This window comes from Babylonia areolata, chromosome 10 (genome assembly GCF_041734735.1).
Source record: "Babylonia areolata isolate BAREFJ2019XMU chromosome 10, ASM4173473v1, whole genome shotgun sequence".
In the NCBI taxonomy this organism is placed as follows: Eukaryota; Metazoa; Mollusca; class Gastropoda; order Neogastropoda; family Buccinidae; genus Babylonia; species Babylonia areolata.
The window spans coordinates 24,558,302-24,573,091 of NC_134885.1; the positions used below are offsets into that span (position 1 = coordinate 24,558,302).

At 44.9% G+C, this 14,790-nt stretch overlaps 1 protein-coding gene across 1 annotated transcript in view; it reads left to right on the forward strand.

Annotated features, from left to right (window-relative positions):
• The first annotated feature begins 6,723 nt into the window (after positions 1–6,723).
• The window catches only part of LOC143286317 (arylsulfatase B-like), a 20,522-nt gene continuing 12,455 nt past the window's right edge, over positions 6,724–14,790 (forward strand). The window contains exons 1-3 of the mRNA XM_076593857.1: positions 6,724–7,014; positions 10,335–10,448; positions 13,352–13,567. Of these exons, the coding sequence (XP_076449972.1) occupies positions 6,724–7,014; positions 10,335–10,448; positions 13,352–13,567 (621 nt within the window). The remainder of the gene's footprint in view (positions 7,015–10,334; positions 10,449–13,351; positions 13,568–14,790) is intronic.

Sequence of the window (14,790 nt, forward strand, 5' to 3'; positions counted from 1 at the left end):
TCCCTGCTCCGCTGTGGACCTCTACCCTATGATGTCATGTTGACACCATGCCCCCCCCCCTCCTCCCCTCTCACCTTCCCTGCTCCGCTGTGGACCTCTACCCTATGATGTCATGTTGACACTATGCCCCCCATCCCTCCACCGCCCTCACCTTCCCTGCTCCGCTGTGGTTCTTTACCCTATGATATCATGTTGACACTATCCCCCCCCTCCCTCCTCCCCTCTAACCTTCCCTGCTCCGCTGTGGACCTCTACCCTATGATGTCATGTTGACACTATGCCCCCCTCCCTCCACCCCCCTCACCTTCCCTGCTCCGCTGTGGAACTCTACCCTATGATGTCGTGTTGACACCATGCCCCCCCCCCCTCCTCCCCTCTCACATTCCCTGCTCCGCTGTGGACCTCTACCCTATGATGTCGTGTTGACACCATGCCCCCCCCCTCCTCCCCTCTCACATTCCCTGCTCCGCTGTGGACCTCTACCCTATGATGTCATGTTGACACCATGCCCCCCCCTCCACCCCCCTCACCTTCCCTGCTCCGCTGTGGAACTCTACCCTATGATGTCATGTTGACACCATGCCCCTCTCCCCCCTCTCCCCTCTCACCTTCCCTGCTCCGCTGTGGACCTCTACCCTATGATGTCGTGTTGACACCATGCCCCCCCCCTCCCTCCGCCCCCCTCACCTTCCCTGCTCCGCTGTGGTTCTCTACCCTATGATGTCATGTTGACACCATGTCCCCCCAGACCCCCCCCCTCCGCCCTCACCCCCCCCCCTCCTCCTCACCTTCTCTGCTCCGCTGTGGTTCTCTACCCTATGATGTCATGTTGACACCATGCCCCTCTCCCCCCCTCCTCCCCTCACCCCTTCCCTGCTCCGCTGTGGACCTCTACCCTATGATGTTGTGTTGACACCATGCCCCTCCCCCCCCCCCCCACCCCCAGAATAGAAAGAAAGAACAGTACGTGGTGTGGAATGAACGAATGATGAAGGCGAAGGAAACGAAAGAAAGAAGAAAAAGAAAGGTGAAAAAAAAACATAATCAACCTTATAACAATTAAAAAGAAAAACAACTACAGCAACAGTAACAGCAGCAGCAGCAACAGCAGCAGCAGCAACAACAACAGCAACAAAAAGAAAGAAAGAAAAAGATTATAAGAAAATATCGAAAGAATGGGCATAAAAGAAACCAAACACACACACACACACACACACACACACACACACACACACACACACACACACACACACATTTAAATATGATACTTAACAGAGATATCTACTTCTCTATAATTATCAATACGTCAATGTCGCCTTTCTGAGAATGGTAATAGCGTCTGCAAATTCTTTTAGATACAGTCATTTATCTGACAGAACATTGAATGTTTTTGTCAAAAGTGGTACAATAATTCCTTGACCAGTTTTTAACATTTCAGTAGTAATACCATCAAGTCTACATGCATTTCCCAACTTCAGCTTGTGAAGAGCAAGCAAAACCTCGTTCTTTAAAACTTCATAATTAAGTTCATATTCTTCACCAACGAACTTACTAAGATCAGCAGAATTAACAGCATTGTCCATACCATTATCCATTGTAAATACACCCTTGAAGTGCTGGTGCGATTCTTCCATGCTGATATTATTACTAATGTTACTTCTTGTTTTTCCACATCTCATTTATGTCAGGCTTTCCCAGAACGACGACTAGTTTGATAAATTGGATTATGGTGACTTTTCTGGGTTTTCGATAATTTCGTCGTTTATTTTTAATAAAGCCTCATATTGTTTCCGTGCTTGAACAATATTCTTAAATCATTTATGGTGTCAATCTTGGCAAGCTTACATTCTTTATAAAATCATTCAGAATTTTGTCTCTTTGGTTGAGTGAAGCATTTCTTAACTGCTTGCTGAACTAACATATTCAACAAATATACTTAGTGCATTATCAATGTCTGTATTGAGACATTCTACAGCATATTTTAGTTCATTTTGTTAGTCCGTGTTATTCAAATTGGCAATGAATACATCTTCCTTTTTTTGTTCAATATGCATTTCTTCACACATGATTTTTAACTTTGGCCATATTGTGTATTGTAAGGTAAGTTATTACAGCACATAAATGATAATGCAACAGGCAGGTGGTCTGACTGAACAATCTTTAAAGGAAACATCACATGCAAGCTGATTTGAGAACACTTCACAAGGCATCAAATAATAGTCAACAGCGCTGGACCCATTGTTCGATACGTACGTGCAATTTCCATCAAAACCATACTTACGAAATCCATTTAGAATCATAATGTCTAAAGCATTACACAACTTAAGAAGTTGATCCCCCAATGTTTTTTTTTTCTTTTTTCTTTTTTATTGTTGTTGTTGTTGTTGTTAATTTTTGTTTTTGTTTTACTTTTGTTGTTGTTGTTGTTGTTGTTGTTGTTTTTAAATTGTGAGACATTCTAAATAAATAATTTTGACAATAACGATCATCATCCTCACTAATTAGAAAAATTAAAAAATAACTCAGAAGCTGTTCTAGCATTAAAATCCCCACATATGAGATTACACAAATCATGAGATTCGTGTAAGTCATTGTTCAAGCTGTTCAACGTCAATATCGTTTTTATCAACTTTTCATACATGTGAATCATGAGGAGCTATGTATGTACATAACCAAAATATATCTCAATCTGTACCAAAGAAAGATATATATATATATATATATTTGGAGGGGTGGGGGTGGGGGGCGTGGGGGGGGAGAGAGTAGACGAAACAGGAATAGCGGGAAGGCGACACAAGACACAGAGACAGATAGAGGCTAGTAGGCGAAATAGGACACGCACAGAGAGGCAGCCCGAATAGGTGAAACGGAAATTGCTAGTAGGCGACCTAGGACAGAGAGAAGGGCTGAATATGCGAAACGGGAATTACCAGCAGGTGACATGCGCAACACATGACAGACAGAGAGAGGTTGAATAGGCGAAACGGGAATTGCTAATAGGCGACATAAGACAGAGAGAGAGGCTGAATAGGCGAAACGGAATTACCAGTAGGCGACACATGACAGACAGAGATGCTGAATAGGCGAAACGGGAATTGCTTATAGGTGACATAAGACACACAGAGAGAGGCTGAATAGGCAAAACGGAATTACCAGTAGGTGACACATGACAGACACGGAGATGCTGAATAGGCGAAACGAGAATTACCAGTAGGCGACACGTGACAGTCAGAGATAGGCTGAATAGGCGAAACGGGAATTGCTTATAGGCGACATAAGACACACAGAGAGAGGCTGAATAGGCGAGACGGGAATTACCAGTAGGTGACACATGACAGACAGAGAGATGCTGAACAGGCGAAACGGGAATTTGCTAGTAGGCGACACATGACACACACAAAGAGATTCTTAATAGGCGAAACATGAATTTGCTAGTAGGTGAGACAGGACAGAGGGAGAGAGGGGCTGAATAGGCGAAACGGGAATTACCAGTAGGTGAGACAGGACACAGAGAGAGAGAGAGAGGGGATGAATAGGCGAAACGGAAATGGCGGGAGGGCGACCCAGGACAGAGTCAAACTGTCAGTCGAGAGAGTTGCCGGACACGATGAAAGAGAAAGCTTGCGTGTGGCTTTATTGTTTCTATTTGTTCGGTTCGGGCAGGCCGACAGTGGAGAAAATGACAGGAGGGAACTTTCGTTTATGGCCACCCTTGGTCAGCAAAGCTGCTGCAGTAGTTCAGCTGATGCTGCCGACAGGTGGAAAATGATTAATTGTGTTTGAGTGATTTGTGTGATCAAGACGGGAAAACATTATTTGATGGTGTGACATTAAGGTGAGTGTGTGTGTGTGTGTGTGGGTGTGGAGGCGAGGGTATGCGTATGTGCGTGCGTGCACGTGTGTGTGTGTGTGTGTGTGTGTGTGTGTGTGTGTGTGTGTGTGTGTTGTGTGTGTGTGTGTGTGTGTGTGTGTGCGTGTGTGTGCGTGTTGTGTGTGTGTGTGTGTGTGTGTGTGTGTGTGTGTGTGTGTGTGTGCGTGTGTGTGTGTGCGTGTGTGTGTGTGTGTGTGTTTATCCATCAATTAGTTTCTCCCCTCCTTCTTCCTCCCAGTCTTCCTCTTTTCTTCCCGCCCTGGAAACATCAAGTCTGGTTAATCTTTCCTGCTCTCTCTCTCTTTCCATGTACGTGTAATAAAAATATATGGTTTTTCCCTCTCTTTCTCACTCAGACTCTCACCCCGTCTCCTTCACTTGAAATGACATTGATCACACACACACACACACACACACACACACACACACACACACACACACACACACACACACACACACACACACACACACACACACACACACACACGCCCTTTACGACCCGTCTCAGAACAAACCAACGCAGTCCCAGCAGCAGATGATGAAAGTGGAGCAGTGAGATCAAAACACAGATCAAAAGATTTCGGCACGTTTGATGTGTGCCTTAGCAAGATGGGGACTGCAGTGTATATAAGGCAGAGTCCCTGTGGTCTCGGTCACCACTAGTCAACTAGAGGCTGACCTTGTCTCCAGACCGGCTACATCTCTCTCTCTCTCTGTATCATCCTCGTGAGAAGGTGAGTACCAGTAGCAATAGAAGTACCAGCAGTAGCAGCAGTAAGGACGGGCGCAATACCCGAGTGGTTAAAGCGTTGGACTGTCAATCTGAGGGTCCAGGGTTCGAATCACGGTGACGGCGCCTGGTGGGTAAAGGGTGGAGATTTTTACGATCTCCCAGGTCAACATATGTGCAGACCTGCTAGTGCCTGAACCCCCTTCGTGTGTATATGCAAGCAGAAGACCAAATACGCACGTTAAAGATCCTGTAATCCATGTCAGCGTTCGGTGGGTTATGGAAACAAGAACATACCCAGCATGCAAACCCCCGAAAACGGAGTATGGCTGCCTACATGGCGGGGTAAAAACCGTCATACACGTAAAAGCCCACTCGTGTGCATACGAGTGAACGCAGAAGAAGAAGAAGAAGCAGTAGTAATAGTTGTTGTACCATAGACTGACAAAAATTCACGGTATGGGTAACGGCAAAGCGAGACCTGCATGACCAATAGTTTCTCCATTGCAATGGAAAGTCATTTACAGCTTAGTCTTTTGTGAAGGACTATGACTCTCAAACTAGGAGGCAAAATTGCACTGGCTCTTAGTGCTGCAGCCTTGGGGGCTAGTTGACCTTTGGGAGCCATCCTATCGCTGACTGTCCTAAAACCCTCTTCGCCTGGAGAGTGGGGGTGTACCTTGGGCAAGACACTCTCCACTATAATCAAATTCTAGTCTAGATTGTCATACATTCATACAGTAATAGTCGTCGTAGCAGCAGTAGTAGTAATAATGTGTGTATGTAAAGAGGACGGGAGGAGGTTAAGGAGTAGCAGTAATAGAAATAGTAATAGCAGTACGATGTTTACCACTGATAGAAGCATCAGTGGTGGTGGTAGTAGTTGCTGCACTAACAGCAGGAGCAGCAGCAGCAATAGCGGTAGAAGCAACATCATCAGCAGCAGCAGTCGTTGTTGCAGTAACAGCAGCAGCAACAACAGTAGCGGTAGGGTAAGAAAGCACGAGTAGGTAAAGACAAGATCCAAGAGACGTTATTAGTATTATTCAGTCTTGCCTTAGCCTCCATTGTCACTTCATTTGTCACAGTCCTCAAAGTAATACATATGATCGGGAGCGTCGACACCTCCTATCAAAGTGAGTCATTTCACAACGCAGAACAGATTTACAGATTTTCTCTGTTTGTCGATTTTACGATGATGCCGAAAAATAGGACCTGGCTTATAAAGGACAATGGCTCTTTGATATTGCAGCACTTTTAACGTTCCCCATTTTTCTTTTCTTTTTTCGACAGGAAGTGATTTTGCCTGTTACATACAAATTAGTACTGAATTATCTCAGAGTTGGTATAATCAGAATATGATATGAATATGTGTTTATCAATCAAGAGCGCATGATGTATATTTCTGAAATGATGTGACAGAAAAGCAAGTGGTCCATTCCGCGATTTCCAAACAGAAACTGAAGACAGTTTTGACTAATAGTAACAAAAATACTACGGGTTTAAAAAAATTTAAAAAAGAAAAAAAGAAAAAAAAAGTCTGTCACTGGCAAGTATTGCAAGTATCCACCACTGACAATGCTGTCCCTAAGGGAAAGCTGTTAGAATGTACTGCATACTTTGATATTGTGCAGTAATATATAATATACGAGTTGAAAAAATACCGGCAAATAAAAAAACACGTAATATATTACGAAATGAATGATAAACTTCCAAATACAGTGTAACGGGCTTGGAAATGTGCAACTGTTGATGAGGACCTCTTGTATGCTTAATTATTTCCTGATTAAGCAGTTATTCTGATTAATATGAGAATATACCACAGAATTTCTCCCTCACTCCCACCCTCTCTCTCTCTCTCTCTCTCTCTCTCTCTCTCTCTCTCTCTCTCTCTCTCTCTCTCTATGTCTGTCTGTCTGTTTGTTGGTCTCTAATTCATTCTCTCTGTGTCTCTCTGTCATAACTCTGAATTATGAGTTTTGTATGTCTGTCTGTCTGTCTCTCGCTCTCGCTCTTGCCCTCTCTCTCCCTCTTACTCCCACTTTCTCTTCACCCCTTCACCACCCCCAATAACACCCCTCTCTCTCAAACCCCCCTTTTCCCTTCATCTCAACAGATCACCATGGCTATCAGCAAGCTGACGTCAGCAGTGCTGCTGCTGATGGTGACGTGTTTCCTGTTCCGGGAAAGCGCGGCTAACACCAGGAGGCTGAAGCCTAACATCCTGTTCATCTTGCTGGACGACCTGGGCTGGAACGACCTGGGTGTCTACGACCCCAACATGGTGACCCCCAACATCGACAAGCTGTACAGGGAGGGCTTCAGGCTCAACTACTCCTACACAGACCCTGTGGGGAGCTCTTCCAGAGCCTCCCTCTTCTCCGGAAAGTTCTCCTTCAGGATGGGGCTGCAGGTGAATCGCTATCATCGGTATTATTGGCACTTATATATGATACATATAAATATATAAATAGTGTCTGTGATGGATCGGGCTGCAAGTGGATCGTAATCATCGATATTGTTGATACTTATATATACAGAGTCTGTAATAGATGGAACGCCGGTAAATCGTTATCATAGATGTTAGTGATCCTTATATATATTATGTCTGTCATGGATGGGGCTGCAGGTAAATCGTTATCATAGGTGTTAATGATACTTATATATACAGCGTCAGTCATGGATGAGACTGCAGGTGAATCGTTATCATCGGTATCATTGATACTTATATATAAAGCGTCTGTCATGGGTGGCGTGCAGGTGAATCGTTATCATCGGTGTTAGCGATACTTATATGTACAGTGTCTATCATGGATGAGACTACAGGTTAATCGTTATCATCGGTGTTATTGATGCTTAAATATACAGTGTCTGCCATGGATGGGGTGCAGGTGTATCGTTATCATCGGTATCATTGGTACTTATATATACATTGTCTGTCATGGGTGGCGTGCAGGTGAATCGTTATGCATCAAGGGCTCCGTTGCTGCATATGGTGCTGCCCAGGTAGCAAAACTTGTCGACTGATTTGATCTCTGTGTCATTGATCTTGACTGCAGGTGGGGGGGATGCACTGGCGTTCTGTGAGCTAGCCGGTTTGTACATGGACTCGGTTTTGCTGAGGCTGATGGTGAGTCCAAAGCGCCTGCAGGAGGTTGAGAACCTGTCCATAATGAACTGCATGTCCTCATGGGTGTGTGCAGCAAGCGCGCAGTCATCAGCAAAGAGGAACTCTCTCATCAGTGCCTCAAACACCCTGGGCCTGGCGTGGAGTCGCCGTAAGTTGAAAAGTTTGCCATCTGTGCGAAACTGAATGCAGATACCCTGGTCACAGCCTTGGAAGGCGTCAATCAGCATGGCAGAGAAGAGAATGGAGAACAGTGTGGGTGCCAAGACGCAGCCTTGCTTCAATCCATTTACCATCATGGAAGGTCTTCATGTCGTGAGCATCAGCAGCGGACTGAAGCTCTTCGGACTTTCTATCCCACCAGGTGTTCTTCATCTCACGCAGCCTCTTCTGTACGAGTTGCTTGGTTTGCAAGAACTGGTTCTCCTTCCTCTGGCATTCTTTATCGGAAATGTGATCCTGATGCCGTATATGCATTGTATTCAGGAGCTTGGAGATTCCAGAGTCGTTCTCGTCAAACCAGTCATTGTGGCTCCTCTGTACAAAGCCGAGTGTGTCAGCTGCTGCTGTGTACACAGCATCTCTGAAGGTGCTCCATACCTCTTCTACATCAGTCGATGCAGGAATTTCTTGGAGAACTACTTGGATTTGCTGCTGCAGTACGTCCTTGGTGATAGGGAGGTGGTGGATGTTCAGCTTCCTAGGGGGTTTCTGCCTGGCTGGTTGAAGCTTGCGTGCAAGTCTGATGTTCATCTTGCTGCGTACCAACAGACTGCTCCCCTCATGCAGCGTGTAATGGAAACATCACCTCTGTCCCTCTGCCGGACAATCATATAGTCCAGCATGTGCCATTGCTTGGAGAGGGGGTGCATCCATGTGTTCTTGTACTTGTCCGCTTGTTGGAAGAGGGTGTTGGTGATGGTCAGTCCATGCTGCGCACAAAGCGAGAGCAAAAGCAGTCCGTTGGAGTTGCACTTGCCAGTGCCGTGCTGTCCTAGGACTTTTGGCCACGATGAGAAGTCCACGCCTACTCGGGCATTGAAATCCCCAAGGATGATCAGCCTGTCCTTTCTGTCTACCGCTGAAATGGTGCGGCTGACATCCTCGTAGAAAGCTTCTTTGATGTCATCAGGGTTGGTCATCGTCGGGGCATAGCAGCTGATGACTGTGGCGAAGCGATCCTTGGACAGCTTCAGACGCAGGGTCATCAGCCTGTCGTTTATCCCACGTGGAAGGCTGTCAAGCTGTCGTGCAAGTTTGGTTGGTATGGCAAAGCCCACGCCTGAGGTTCTTGGGGTGCCATCTGGCTTCCCAATGCAGTAGAAGGTGTAGCCCCCTCCAACTTCCTCCAACTGGGTTTCACCCGCAAGTCTGGTTTCGCTCAGGGCTGCTATGTCCACCTGGTAGCGATCAAGCATTCTAGCAATGAGCGCTGTGCGCCTTTCTGGTCTGTCGTCTCTGTCTAAAAGGGTGCGAACACTCCAGGCACCCAGAGTCAGGAAATGACTCCTGGTTCTTTTCTTTTGTTGTTTTCGACCGCTATTGTTGGATGTCCATGTAGGTGCGGTGTCCTACTAGGTACTAGGTGAGGCAGGCTTTGTTTGAGGATCCTTTTATCTCCCCTTCCCCGTGTGGGGAGAGCAGTGTTGTCCCTAAAAAGGGCTGCTCTGACACTGTGGAAGGATACGGACGCCGCATCTGCCCCAGTCTACGGCGGACGACCATCACCCCATAGCCGTCTACGTGCAGAGTCGTGACTAGGAACTGCCAGCAGCATCCTCTGCCTGTCCCCGTTACCACTTTTCCATCGCCGCAGGGCTTGGGAAAGCTGGGCGTTGAAGGGCTAGCTCGTCGTTCCGGCATTAGCCTGATTGCCTGACCAGAACAAGTGACTTTTTTTTTAGTGAGGAGGAGTTGTGCAGTCCCTTCCCCACTCTCTCGCCTACCGACGCTCACAGTCCCACATGTGCAGATACTGCCACGTGTAGGACGGCCTCGGCAGGTGCAGGTTTTAGTGATGAGCGAAAAGCAGAGAAAGAATCAGATGCACGGACATGATGAGGAAGGATATTCAACCCTTTTGCTGATTGTTATCAGTTTCCTTGGGTGGAGATTTTTACGATCTCCCAGGTCAACATATGTGCAGACCTGCTTCTGCCTGAACCCCCTTCGTGTGTATATGGCAAGCAGAAGATCAAATACGCACGTTAAAGATCCTGTAATCCATGTCAGCGTTCGGTGGGTTATGGAAACAAGAATATACCCAGCATGCACACCCCAAAAGCGGAGTATGGCTGCCTACATGGCGGGTTTAAAACGGTCATACACGTAAAAGCCCACTCGCGTATATACGAGTGAACGTGGGAGTTGCAGCCCACGAACGCAGAAGAAGAAGAAGAACACACACACATAAACAAAGTGTGATTCACACCAAGAATGCTTGATGAAACGGTGCTAATGCAAACATCGACTGTATCTGGAAGCGAAAGCGAAAGAAAGAAAGTAAAAAAGCAATCAAAAGATCATAGCAACAACTGAACAACAACAACAACATAATAATAATAATACTAATGATACCAAAACAATGTCCTCCCCCACACCCCCAGGACGGAGCGATCAACAAGTACACCGATGCCCACGTGCCTCTCAACCACACCCTGCTGCCCCAGGCTCTCAAGTACCGAGGATACAGGACTCACATGATCGGCAAGTGGGGCCAGGTAGGACTCTGCCTCTCCCTTTCTTTGCTGACTGACGCTCTCTCTCTCTCTCTCTCTCTCTCTCTCTCTCTCTTACTGGTGTGTGTATGTGTGTGTGTGTGTGTGTGTGTGTGTGTGTGTGTGTGTGTGTGTGTGTGTGTGTGTTTCTTTGTCACTGTCTCTGTCTGTCTGTTTCTCTGTTTTTGTCTGTCTCTCTCTGTCCCCACTCTCTCTCTCTCTCTCTCATAGATAGATAACGAGAGAGAAAATGAGAGGGGGGGGAGGGGGACTGACAGACCAGCAGAGAGACTGATACAGCAAAGAGGAGGAGGAGGAAGAAGAAGAAGAAGAAGACGATGATGACGACGATGGTGATGATGGTGGTGAAAAACAAACAGCAATAGCAACAACAACAGCAGCAGCAACAGAAGCAACAACTACAACAACGCAAAACAACTGATCGCACAATCTGATATCACTCGCTGTTAAGCGGCAGTTACACTGTATCAAAACACCCCATTACAACAGTCAAGACGTAATTCTACACATGCGCAGCAAGACATTTACTTCCATTCGTTTTCATCTTCAGTATAATATCATCATCTTAGATGAACAGACTATAATATCATCATCTTAGATGAACAGACTATAATATCATCATCTTAGATGAACAGACTATAAACAAATTAACGAACGATATCGTTTTCATCTGTTTGTGTGTTTCAATGTGTAACTTGTAGAAAACCCGATGGTAGAAACCCGCTCGCATTCCCCCGTCTCTGTCCATTCTCCTTTTATTCACTCAGCATAGTACTTTCCTCCTCCTCCTTCTTCTTCTTCTCTTCGTGTTCTTTTTCCTCCTTAAACCCATAAGCGCTGCTCATAAGTATGCTCTTCAGTGAAGGTTTGTCAGTTGACTCTCTCAGACTTTGGTCCGATTCGCAGACCAGTTCTGAGTTTAGCTCTCAGACTCATCAAATTCATTACGGACCAAGTATTGTTCTAATGTCAAGTGCATATGCTTTAGTAACCTAACATTTAAGCATATAATTTTTGACTGTAGCTTGATGAAGCCTTATGTACACGAAAGTGTGTCTTCACAAGTGATTGAGAACGTTGATGTTTTTGACTTTTTGCATTCATTATCAGTTGTTTCGCTTGTCAGTTTAACGACTTCTCTTTTACGAAGTCCTTTAAGTAATTTCCTGTAATTGTATTTAGAACTTTTTTCTTCTTTTTTTTCAAATTTCACCCTCAGTTCACCCTCATTTGCCCAGTTTCCCCCAACCCTCCATTCATTCACATCTCCCACCCCTTCTAACCGATAATACTCAAATGTATTCAAATATACTTTAACAAAAATGTCTTCAGTCACTGATATGTGTGACGGGATATTTAACCATATTCCTCGTCCTTGTCACCTCGCTGTGAAAAGGACAGTCAGGATGCCAGTCACCATTCCTCATCAGGACATCTTCACCTTGGGACTGCCTTACTTTTGTTCAGCAAAACACCGCCGATTGAAAACAACAACATTGTTTTTAACTCACTCAGTACGGCCAGTCCTCTCTTCTCCTCTACACAGACCCCTCGGATGTCCAGTGGGTGTCTCAATGACCCAACCTTTAGCTTCCGTCGTCAGAATTGTGGTATTCTTTGTCAACATTCACCTCTTCAGTATAAGAGCCTTCTGCTTGCAATATTTTTATGATGGTAATTGGGGTGAAACGCTGTTAACGTCGTCTCTTTCGCCGTTCGTATGGAGAGAGTTAAATTGAAGTAGTAACTGCATTTCAAACCCTTGCCACATTGACGTCATTTCACCATGGTTCAGCGGTCAAAGGGTTAAAGTTCTTTTTTCCATTCTCGCTTGCAGTTCAGCTTATTTGCTTTAAATCATTGTATTGTATAAATCATTGTATTGTACTGTATTATATTGTATTGTATTGTGTTGTGTTGTATTGTATTGTATTTTGTTTTTGTCACAATAGATTTGTTTGTGTGAATTTCGGGCAATGTGGTGCCACATTTGTTTTCTGTCTACTGATGTATTTGTATTGCTATCAAAGTAGTAATTTCTTCATATATATTCTTTTTATCGGGCAAAACCCGTTTTTTTTCAAAAATCATTGTCTTGTGTTAGTTTTGTATTGCATTGTATCTTATTGCGTTGCGAATTGCATTGCGTTGTGCTGTGCTGTATATTTGTACTTGTATTTATCTTTTTTGTCACAGCAGATTTCTATGTGTGAAATTCGAGCTGCTCTCCCCAGGGAGAGCGCGTCGCTACACTACAGCGCCCCCCACCCCCACCCCCCACCCCACCCCTTTTTTTTTCTTTTTTTTTTTTTTTCCTGTGTGCAGTTTTCTTTGTTTTTCCTATCGAAGTGGATTTTTCTACTGAATTTTGCCAAGGACAACACTTTTGTTGCCGTGGGTTCTATTACGTGCGCTAAGTGCACGCTGCACACGGGACCTCTGTTTATCGTCTCATCCGAATGTGCTGTGCTGTGTTGAATTGTGTTGTGTTGCGTTACATTTTGACGCAACAGATTTCTGTCTGTGAAATTCGGACTGCTCTCCCCGGTGAGAGCGCGTCGTAGCAGTGTAGCGCTACATTTATTTTCTGCCTGCTAGTGTATTTGTTTTACTGTCAAAGTGGAACTTTCTTCACAATTTTTACTGGGGAGAACCCCCTTTTGTTGCCATGAGTTTCTTCACGTGCGCTAAGAGCATGCTGCACACGGGAGCTCGGTTTATCGACTCATCCACATGACTAGCGTCCAGACCACCCACAACTCAAGATGGTGAGTGAGGGATTCGATCACACACGTACGCTCAGACTATATCTCGCTTCCTAGGCGGCTGGACGCGTTACCACTAGACCACCACTCCACCCCGGATATTTGCATTGATTTTGTCAGGGCTTCTGCAACCTGGATCAAACCCCGACCTACAGAGGCTTCGACACCTTCTTTGGCCACTACACCAGCTCTGTGAACTACACGACCAAGGCCACAGAGGAAGGGTACTACGATTTCCGTGATGGCGAGGAGGTGATGACAGACCCCAAGTACACCACCATGTACAACACGGACGTTCTGGGGAAACGGGCCATCAGCACGATCAGTGCGCATAAGGTGGGTTACAATATCGATGGTAATGATGATGATGATGATGATGATAATGATAGAGATGATAACAATGATGATGATGATGATGATGATGATCAGTATGATCAGCGCGCATAAGGTGGGTTACAAGAATAATGGTAATGATGATAATAGAGATGATAACAATGATGATGATGATGATAGAGATGATAACAATAATCATGATGATGATGATGATGATGGTAGAGATGATAACAATAATGATGATGATGATGATAATAGAGATGATAGCAATAATGATGATGATGATGATAATAGTAGAGATGATAACAATGATGATGATGATGAAGATGATAATAGACATGATGATGATGATGATGATGATGATGATGATGATGATGATGATGATAATCAATATGAACAGCGCGCATGAGGTGGTTTCCAATGATAATGATGATGATGATCATAATGATACTAATTAAAATGATAATGATAAAGACATTGATAGTAATAATAATATGATAACGACTATGATGATATTCATGATGGTGATGATAATGATGATAATAATAATGATGATAATACTATAATATTATGATCATCATTATTATCATTATTGTTGTTGTTCTTGTTGTTATCATGTTGGTGTGTGGGGGACACAGGGACAGCTGGGAGGTAGGTGTGAAGGGGGGGGGGGGCAGACCCCAAGTTCACTACCATGTGTAACACTGATGTTAAGGGCCATCAGTGTGATCAATGCGCACAAGGCTGGGTAGAATCTATTTGAATGGAACAGAACAGAATAGAATGGAGCACATTTTTTTATGAACCCTTTAAGGTTTATAAGAGACACGACACACACACACACACACACACACACACACACACACACACACACACACACACACACACACACACACACACACACACACACACACAAATCAGTAAGCAAAATAGTTAACATCATATGTTACAAGGCACAGCGTTCAAACACAAATCGCCCAAATCTTGGTTGTACATCGGTTGGTGACAAGCATCCGCCTATTTCATTCTTGTATATCTGTGGGTAACCATACAAGTGCATTAACATAGGACGTGAAACATGCAAGCAATGAATATATATGACGGGCGCAATAGCCGAGTGGTAAAAGCGTTGGACTTTCAATCTGAGGGTCCCGGGTTCGAATCTCGGCAACAGCGCCTGGTAGGTAAAGGGTGGAGAGTTTTCCGATTTCCCAGGTCAAGATATG